This window comes from Phalaenopsis equestris, unplaced genomic scaffold (genome assembly GCF_001263595.1).
Source record: "Phalaenopsis equestris unplaced genomic scaffold, ASM126359v1 Scaffold000287, whole genome shotgun sequence".
In the NCBI taxonomy this organism is placed as follows: Eukaryota; Viridiplantae; Streptophyta; class Magnoliopsida; order Asparagales; family Orchidaceae; genus Phalaenopsis; species Phalaenopsis equestris.
In genome coordinates this window covers 1,618,684-1,629,523 of record NW_018164729.1, presented here as the reverse complement: position 1 = coordinate 1,629,523, position 10,840 = coordinate 1,618,684, and the positions used below count along the sequence as shown (strand labels likewise).

Sequence of the window (10,840 nt, the reverse complement as noted above, 5' to 3'; positions counted from 1 at the left end):
CTGTGTGTGTGTGTGTGTGTGTGTGTGTGTGTGTGTGTGTGTGTGTGTGTGTGTGTTAATATAAAATAATAGTACAAAAATATGGAGGGAATCAGGAATGTCGTCTAAAAACAAAAAACCTAGGGTTCCATTATCCACGTTACAACTCCACACCAAAAGGATAAAAGTAAAAAAAGTGTACCAAAAAAAGGACAATAAATCCAATACACCAAGGAAATCGTATACCCTACAAAAGATGTACACCAAAAAGTGAAAAAAGAACACAAAAACAAAATGAAGAGCTTCAAGCGGCATCAGCATCACAAACATCAGCTTTCCACGAGAAAACCTACAGTAATAAAGGCCAAAAAAAGAGAGAGGACCCGTGAAAGTAGAGATTAAGTTAATGAAACCAATAAAACCCGTAAACTCATGTGCAAAGGCTGACACCCAAAAAAAGTACCACAAAACCCAAAAGTAGGTACCACCATAATCTGGTGAGCGGCTAAAACCGCCCCAACCGAGAGCCACTGTAGTAGGAACGGAGATGTAAGGACAGCCCCATTGATATCCAAGGCCAAACCGTACCACCAAATAGATAATAAAATTAAGAGGAAACATCCCGACGTACATATTGGGCATCAAGCTTGTCAACAACCAACAAAATGTTTAAAGGAGAGGGGGGATCAGATCCCACCCAACAGTTATTAGAGGCGCTACCCAAGCTAGCAAGCCGGTTTGCGGGTTAATTTCTCTCCCGATAATTGAAGCTCCTTATGACATTCATATTAGTAATTAAGCATTTAATCCTCTTAATATAATAGAGGATGTCCCAAGGTGTCTAGGCACCATTGGCAATAATGTCAACCAAAATGCGATCATCACATTCAAATATAATAAATTGTCATTTAAGAGAGTGTGCTATCATGACAGCCATCAAAATAGCCTGAGCCTTCGCCTCCAAAGAAGTATCAACGTAAGATGGGGAAGAAAAAAAGAAAATATAATTCCCTACACAATTTCTAGCACCGCAGCCCGCACTGCTAGATTTGTAACTCCCATCAGTGTTAAACTTTATCCAACCCCTGGGAGGTGGCCTCCATCTCACCAAAACAGGAAGAAGAGATCTCTTAGCCATAATTACAGCCCCCATAGAAAATAATTAATATCAGAAAAGAAGCTTTGTTTAGCATTACCAGTTCTCCAAAGTTTATTAATATAGGCAATAATATTAGTAAAGACCATTCTATTCTGAATGGCCTTACCCTTAAGGATAATGTCATTACGAGTTGTCCAAATAAACCAGTATATAATATACGGGTAGACTTGCAACAAATGCTTCTATTTTCGATCCGGATTGCAAATTATAATGGTAAGCAAGAGATTCCGCTCCGGATTCACAATAGTACCAAACCACATGCCAATATTCCTACAAATGTAAATTGAAAAAGGGCAAGAAAAGAAAATATGGTCAACGGTCTCCTCAGCCGAGTTACACAAACAACAACGTGAAGCAAGTCTCAACCCCTTCATTTTTAAGATATCATCACAAGGAATAACATAATGAAAAATCCGCCAAGCCAGGAAAGACATAGAGGGAGTTAAAGCCCAACTCCACACCCCCTCTCCCCAAGGGAGCTTTTGAAAATTATGTAAAGCGGAATATAAAGATTTGGTAGTGGAGCATGGCATTAGATGTTTCAAAGTAGGAGTATCTTGCAAATGAGACTCAATAGGAATAGTTGAGATAAAAGTAGCTCCCTCAAAACTAAGAAGACTAAGGAGATAAGGAAAATTCCAATGACCATCCTCCTAAGTGTCAGAAACCATAAAACTTGAAGTCCTAGCATCCCTCATTTTAAGCATAACATGGGACCAGCAGTCATGCCAAAAGAAAATGTCTCCACTCCCCCCCTCCCAATAAATGAAATCTTTTACCCAGTCTCTAATATGAAGCATTCTTTTCCACATAGTGGAATCCCCCAACCGCCAGTTGATCAATGCCGGATGAGAAGAGTGACAATATTTCTCATGCATGAAAATGGCCCACAAAGAATCACCTTTCCGAAAATTGAACCATTGTTTAAAAACATTAACATTAATAAAAAACATTAATATCAGCAATATGGTGCAGAGATTTGAAGCCCAAACCACCAGCATAAAGTGGTTTACAAATATTCTTCCAAGGCATTCATCTTCTACCAGAATGATTCTCCACCCATAAAAACTTATTAAAACATATTTCGAGGCTCAAAAGAGTACTTTTCTTAAGTTGGAAAACTTTAAGAGTGTATAAAGGGAGAGAATGTAAAATACTCCTGAGCAACTTAATTCTGCCCCCAAAAGAGAGGAAATTATTTTTCCAATCTGAGATTTTCTTACGCACCTTTTCCACCACCTCATCAAACTGAATTCGTCTCTTCCTTCCTTTAACTAAGAAGACCCCAAATATTTAAGAGGAAGGGTAGAGATAGAGAACCTAGTAAAATTGGCAATCCAACAAGCATTAGAGCGATTGACCAAATTTCCCATGTATAAGTTGCATTTATTGGCATTAAATAGGAGTCCAGATACAGATTGGAAATCCACTATTAAACTGTAAATATCGCTCACCACTTTTTTGCTAGCATTGGAGAACAATATCATATCATCAACATACGTTAAATGTGTTACCAACGTATTAGATTTATGAGCGTATTGCAAAGTGGGGTTTCTTCTGAAAAGGTTCTTTAAAAGGCAAGAAAGATAATCAAATATTAAAATGAAAATAGTAGGGGATAAGGGGTCACCCTGTTTTATCCCACGCCCCGCACTAAAAAAACCTCTGGCTTTTCCTAGGATTTTTGCAAAATCATTCTCTCTTGGCTCCATTGCAATATATATATATATATTGAATTAAATTTAAATTATTTTATTGAATTAAATTTAAATTATTTTTAAAAAGCGACCGACAAGGTGCATCTTATCATTCCAACTATTAATTATACAAGGCCAAGAACTGTCCTTGGCTTGGAAAGTAGCTATCACCCCACAACTAGAAAACACTATGAGCCTTATCTTATGATTCTTACAATATATTATAATGGGCCAAAGAAATGTTATTGGCTTGGATAATAGATATCACCAAAAAGAAAGAATAATACCACGCTTTACTAATAAATGGATAAAAAAGATCAAATCATGGCTCAATTAATACTAGCTTGACTCACTCTCCACTTAGGTCCTAGCAATAGATGCCATGCATGGGGACTTGTATGGGAGAAGATACCTGTGAATATAAACAATTTCTTGCAAGAAGCGCAACGAATCGTATAAATTTAGATTCCAAAAAATGTTTCTTCATACCAAAAAATCCTATAAAGCTTAAAGGATCTGCACAGGGATGAATAAAGGCCGACTAGGCAAGGGTCTAGGTTCAGTAGACTTTAGAAAGACATTTCCTCTCCTCTTCCCTCTCATACAGATCTCAAGCTAATCTCAATTCCACAAATTTACCAGTCAAAGGAATTAGGACTCCAAATGGAACCATCAATAGCAATGCAGATCTAAAAGCCTCTTTAAGTCCCCAATTACATCAGTATGCAAGCAAAGCATGCACAAAAAAGAATAATACAAATTTGGCTACAGCCAATGTCAGTTAGTAAGCATGAATGCATGTTTGAATAAAAAAGCACCTTGGTTAGTGCTCAACATATATAAGAAATAGTTGGCTATAATATCGACTACGATTTAAATTTGGTGCTCTTCATGCCTAGATAAGATTTAAATGGTGAATTTATCCTTTGCCACTCTTTTCTTTTTCAACATTAGCTTGACCTAACATTATTTTTTCTTTTGGGTTGAGAGATTATGCAATTAAGTAACATAAATAAAAGATTATCAAGTACATATATATTAAACATATTAAATAAGCATCCAAATTCAGCATAAACAAAATTAATGTATGATTGCATTTACAAAATAAAAAATTATAGAACCTTAGCTATTGTTAGAATTTTATGGATACAAGAACAAAAAATTATATCAATCAAACCTGATACAAGTCTGCGGATCCTGACACACGAGTTGCAAAAGGTCCCTTCATGCCAACGTCACCCTACGAAAAAAGGAATGCATTTAGATGTCTTAGCCGATAGAATGACAATTATTTTTTATGATAAAATAAAGAGTGTTTAATTAAACAAAATAAGACTACACTAACACATAATCACCAGAACCAACCATAAGAAAAGAGATCATATAAAGGCAGTAGGCTTCCCTCCAACACAAGGATTCGAAGGGGCTAATATATGCAGCTCCACGCCAACATTACAGCTAAATCATGACCACTAGCTCAAAATTAAGGCAACCAAATCATAACTCTGGATCAATCCTCAACAAAACTAGTAAATACACACTCTAAATCTTTTATAATAATGTTAAATCGACAACTAGATTCATCAAATATCTTCACAAGAATATGGTGAAACGTATGAAAGACTTGTGATATTCTCATTTCATATGAAAAAAAATTTGATAAATATTATGATTTTTATACTAAGTTATATGATATATGCATAATGCATTTCATGTGCAATTAAATTAAACATAACAATTAAAATTTATGATAAAAAAACGTTTTAAATAACTTCTTATTCATCTAATTTTAAATATATTATGGTAAAGAAACAAATGAGCAAACATTAGATGAATAAGATTTTTATTTGATTTTTATTGCCCTTCAAACAAACAACCATGATCACACCTCAGCTTCAAAATCAGAAATATACAATTTTTAATGCATATTTAGCTTTTTCGATAATCAACACTTTCTTTTCCTTTTGTAATCGAACTTTTAAATTACACAAGGATGTGTGATTTTCACAACTTAAATTGCCAAAATATATCATGATCATAATATCAATAGCATGTTTTAACAGTTTTGAATAGCAAAATAGAAGGATAAAATGTAAAATATTATGAAGACCCCAAGGAAAGATATTTCAGGGAAAATAAATTATCATTGCAAAGACTTCAAGCTATTAAAGCTCATTTTTATGACCAATACCATATCATAATTTATTATAACTAACAAGAAAGTCTTTATATGTGTTAGCCAGGGTGTTTTAGACATAGTGAGTTGTAAACCTTATATATATAATATAAAGTTTGTAGTGCTATCGCTTCCCTCTAACTAGTTTGCTCTAAAAATTTTCTCCCTCCCTATTAGTGCTATTTAATGTTTATCCTCCTTACTAAGCTTGATGCATTCTCACATCATTCGTCCCACTCCTCGCTCTATTTATTGCATGCATCTCAGCTATTGGTAAAAAAAACAAGTTTTGATTAATCATAGAGCTTACCATGCTCAAAAAGTAAACAATTCCTTCTATCTACAGCTTATACAATCACAACAAGGAGTGTTGACATACTCTATTATTTTCATGATAAAAAGTGATTATATCGTATTCCTGTAGATTTCAAACAACATACTTCTTATTGTTCTTCCTTAAATTTTAAAAAAGCTTTCATGATGTCATTAGGACCAACCTCCTAACATTTGTTGTATTTTCCCTATGTCAACAACACTCTACTCGTTCTAAGAAAAGATACTCCATTGTCTCCACTTTTCATGAGCCTTGCACCAACCGTTAGGCTTGTTCTAATTCTCAATAGTGAAAAGCTATTAAGAAGAACTTGATGCCTTTATAGAGCACATAATTGTGATTTAGTTGATCTAACAATAGAAAGGTATATTGTCGACAAATGGGTCTACAAATCAAAACTAACTCAAATGGATCTCTTATGAAACTTAAAGGACAACAAGCAAAATATAATGATGATATATTGTTTGAGAGGTAGATCTTGTCTCCTCAAACCCTAAATGTCACTAAGAACACCACAAGAAAAGAGGAAAACTGCAACCAACACACAACAAAACATCCCCAAAACAAACCCTAGCCCCCTCCACCCCCTTCCCCACAAAATCCCCCTTACATCCATTCCTTCTATACATGAGCAGCGGCTTTGTGACTTCTGCCTGAGCATTGGAATCGCACTCCACATCCCACGACTGGGCCATTCAGCTTAAATCAGCCGCTCGTTAATTTGGCTTGGGCTGGCCGGTCCAAACCAATTCCGCCGCACGGGAGGGCTAGCGCTTATCACATGCACATTTCTTCTCGTTTCTATAGCTATGAAATATCAAGTAATGCTAATATAATCCAATTTACCTTAACAAATCTCCGAACATCATCACGATATTTGCCATTCCATTCAGCCCACCTGCGGAACAAAAGCAAGAGAAATTCAGAAAAAAACCCATATAATTTCACTAATGACACAAGCAATGCTAGTATAATCCAATTCAGAATAGGTACATGTGTTTTCAAAAAAAAAAAAAAAAAACCTAACCTATTCTTAAACGGAACCCTATTCTTAAACGGTACATGGAAGCTAATAACTTAGTATGCACATATGAATTTATCCACCATGCAATGAAATGCAAGTGAAAATATTATTCCAGGTCTACATAACCTCAATGTCCTACATATCAGCAACAGGATTATGTAGAGGAGCAAAAAATACAAAAATCACGGATGGCATTAGAACTAGAGATAATAAAGTAAAAAGTTAACACGGATTATCCAAGTCCACAGGCAATGCTTGTGCAATAAATTGCTTCTTCCTTTTTGTAAACAAAAAAACTTTATTAAAATTTTTTATGAATTTGAAAAAATTATTGTGTCCAGAATCCAGATAGTATATGCAACGTATATAAAAGTAAGCATTAAAAGCAGCCAAATTAAGAATAAAGGAAAAATAATATTAGAACGTATAGATATTATTATAATCTTCATCTAAAAATATAAGGTTTAAAATAGTAAAACACGAGATATCAATGAAAAAAAGAGCAAAATTGAAAAAAACTCATCATCATTGATGAAATTACCTATCCCAATTCGGAAACTTTCCTACTAAGTACAGGCCACCACAATCCCATGGTTCAGCAATTAATTTACATCTGGATAAGACAGCATCCTTTGCAATTGCCTGATTTAGCATAAAACAAAAGGAATGTTATTCTTCATCAGGTATAGAATGTTTTCTCTATAAAATAAGAAGGGAAATTTGCATACAAAGCACACAATTCCTATGTATTTACATATTTCATACCTAAATTTTCATATTTACATACATAGCACTTTAGTGCTTTAAACCAATGCATGCAAAAGGTGTACTTCACTTTTAAAAAATGGTGACTCTACTACTTTTTATGTGATATTAAAGATTTGAGTTCTATGTGTATGAATATGAAAGTTTAGGTGTGAGATATGTAGATGCATTAGAACTGTGAGCTATCTATGTATATACCCCAAATAAGAATCTTTAAGACGATTGCCCCATATAAAGCTTATATAGTTTTAATTGATCAAGAATAAGTTAGCAAAATTATAAAGGGATAAGATACCATTCCTTAGCTCAGGATCCAGACTACGTTAGATTGCATTTCTATTTAAGATTAGTGTTTCATTTATCCACAGTATATTAGATTGCACTTGTTTATTAAAACGTCCTTCCATAAAATGTTCATTATGCACAAGTAATTCTATAAATTTACCTGAATTCTTTAATTAAAATTTTTATATTAAACAGGAGATGCATGCAATGTCATACTATTTTTCAATATTCATAAATGTTATGATCATTCTCTAGTTATTGTTTATTATTCCCAAATGTCCATCCACTACCAACGCACTCCCATGACCATGTTCCCATTATGCTATGTTATTATCATATTTGCGACTCCAATATTATGTTATCATCATATCTATAATTCTAAATGTCATCTAATTGTTATGATTACGTAATCAAGTTTTCGTATAAGTTAAGCACTTCTTTTTAAAAATGGTGCTGCTAGTATGTCATTGAATTCTTATGCATATGATTTTAAAGTTACAAAATTTTTATGAGTACAAAATACAAATCTAGGTCAAATAATTTTAACAGATAAAGCGATTACATAGAAGAAAGAGCAGATGAGTCAATATGCATAATAGCTTGCATGCACATGTTGAAAAATGGAAACCCGTTTATGAAACTAAGGATGCTAATTGTTTATAACTCTAACCTTCCTGCTATTAAAAATAGCAGATGTAAGAGCCACACTCTGCAATGCCAATGGGATTTGTCAGGGAGTGATGATAAATATTTTCTTCGCAGATAATAATAGGCATAAGAACAATATCCTATTATGATGTCAGGGTTGTGAGTTAGGCATACAACAATCTATTATCCCTAGAGCTTCCAATATAGAACTAATAATTATTTACATTGTAATACAATAGTGGTGCCATTCTATGATATAATCCATGATGATGATGGTATTCAAATGCTCTAAGATTATGCTTATACATCAATTGGTATGACAACGGCCATGATTACTCAACACTCCAGTTGTGAAAATAATTCTCTCATGTCAAATGCCATATTTTTAATAAATCCTTGAAATGTTATTTAATCGGCATGCATATTATTTAGTTTTTCTATTGTGCTTATAGTATTTAAAATTATAATGTGCACATTGAGTTCCATTATTTTAGAGAAAAAATCAAAATGGTCCCCCGATTATATATGGGAGTCATTTTAGTTTAAAATTATATAAAAGCCTAATTTAATCCCTAAATTCTTTAGAAAATGTTCAAAGTAACACTATCTTCTAAACTAATGGAAATTGAAGTTGATAGTTTTGAAGGCGAAGGTATTTCAAAAAAAAATATTTTTTCTTGGATTTTATAGTAATTCTAATTTTCTACAAAACTTATTTCATCATGTACGGCAACTAACTTTTAGTACAAAGAAAGGTAGATTAGATTATGCAAGTTGCAAAATTGATTTTTGTAATAAATAATTTTGACTGATAATTTAGTTATTTTGATTCCAAAATAATAAAAAAATAAATATAATAAATTTTGTTATAATAGAATCAAGAAAACCAATGTCAAATAAAAATATTTAATACAAAAATTAATAAGCAGGGTAACCTTGCAACCTATATAATCTCAATCTAATCTTATTGTACATGAAATTATTCGATAAATATGAGAAAATAAAGTAATAAACTATAAAATTCAAAAAGAAAATATGCTTTTTCAAAAAACTCCTATTTTTAATACTACTAACTTTAATTTCCATGAGTTTAGATGAGAGAATTATTTTGGTCTCTATTTAAGAAATTTGAAAACTTAATCAATCCTTTATATAACTTAAAATAGCTCCCGATAAAAGGTTAGGGTCATTTTGATTCTCTTCTTTAATAGTTCATACAGCATATCCCATTAGTTGATGACCATTTTTCAATAAATCCTATGAAGAAGTTGATGAGCTGCAAAGGGGATTAGAACAAAACTAATATGAAATACCTTCAATAAGGTATCTTTGAAAATACAGTTTATGTACAACATATTTTTGGACACTTGGTGCAAAAGTAATATTATATACTTTTATTGAGGTTAAAATTGCAATTTTCATGTTGATGGATAAGGTAATACGAACAATATAGTAATACATTAAAATGTTTCATAAATTTCGTCCATGAAATCTTAATTATTGTGATGCTTCATTATGACATTAGATCTTGAGGTTTAAATCCTATTTATTGAAAGAATCAGATCACCATATCATGCCAGTTAACTTTATGTTTTTTTTTAATTGTGCATCACTAATAAGTTGTATAAAGAAAATGATGGAAATGGTCCTCAAACTATTTTTAAGAGGCCCTTTTAGTCTCAAACTATATAAAAAATATAATTTAGTCACTTTATTCTTAAATACGAGCTAAAATAATACAACCTTTAAAAGTAATAGAAATTAAAGTTAATGGACAGTTATAAAAATAACTAGGCAAATTGTATTTTTTTATAAAAGCTAATACATTATTTTTTTTTAATTGGAATATTTTTAAGAAAAAAATATCAGTAATTACAAAATTTTATAAATTTAATATGAATTAATTTCAACATAGAGCATTTGAAAATGAAGTAAAAGATATAGAGAACGTTACCAATAGACTATATCCCAAACAACATAAGTAGAAATTTAAATTTTTAAGAAAATTTTAAAAATTTTAAAGAGATTGAGAGTTCTAAGAATGTCCTTACTTGAAAGATGAAATTTTCTAAAATATTATTTTTTAACACCATCTGTAACCTTTAACATTAATTCATCACTTTTAATAACAAGACCATTTTGGCACATATATTAAAAGTTTTAAGAACAAAATGCCTAAATGGTACCTTTCAGCCAAGTACTAAAATGGCAACCCTCAAATGACCAAAGGACCAGTTTAGTTATTTTCTTTAATTATAAACCATCTGTTGACCTCAATTTTCGTGAGGTCTAGTTTTTCTCGTAGGAGTTAGGATCTAGCCTTAGGGGTCTTCCTGCGATTATCTTAGAACCTTAGAAGTGGTGCCCGCCTCGTTTTAGTTCGACCTATTTCCGTCCTCTTTTGTGGTTCCAAGTGTGTGGTATCGACTTCTAGCATTTAGAAGGGTGAAACCAACATGAGGAAACCCAAAAGGGACCCCTATAGGACCTTTTTGAGCCTTAGGGTGGCCTTCTGCACAATTCACACTCCTGCGCGCACCAGCTTCGCGATTCGGAGAGTCGACGCGTCCGATTGCTGCAATTCGCATCGCCTGCACCGTTATTTGCCGAGGACTCGAGTAAACCACTTGTGACGATCGATCGCGGGTCGAGATTTTGTGAAATTTGAATTTCGACGCATTTTGACCTGACTGTCGACGACGTCGTCCGAGCGACCCCGGATGACGAAACGGACTACGCCAACGCGTCCAGAACGTCGATTTTGCCTAGGGAG

General features: G+C 33.0%; 1 protein-coding gene across 1 annotated transcript in view; it reads right to left on the bottom strand.

The window, feature by feature from the left end:
- LOC110025087 (isoamylase 3, chloroplastic) overlaps positions 1-10,840 on the bottom strand; it is a 92,627-nt gene that overhangs the window by 31,530 nt on the left and 50,257 nt on the right. Inside the window, exons 14-16 of the mRNA XM_020725355.1 lie at positions 6,911-7,011; positions 6,192-6,243; positions 4,013-4,075 (exon numbers count right to left, since the gene is read on the bottom strand). Of these exons, the coding sequence (XP_020581014.1) occupies positions 4,013-4,075; positions 6,192-6,243; positions 6,911-7,011 (216 nt within the window). The remainder of the gene's footprint in view (positions 1-4,012; positions 4,076-6,191; positions 6,244-6,910; positions 7,012-10,840) is intronic.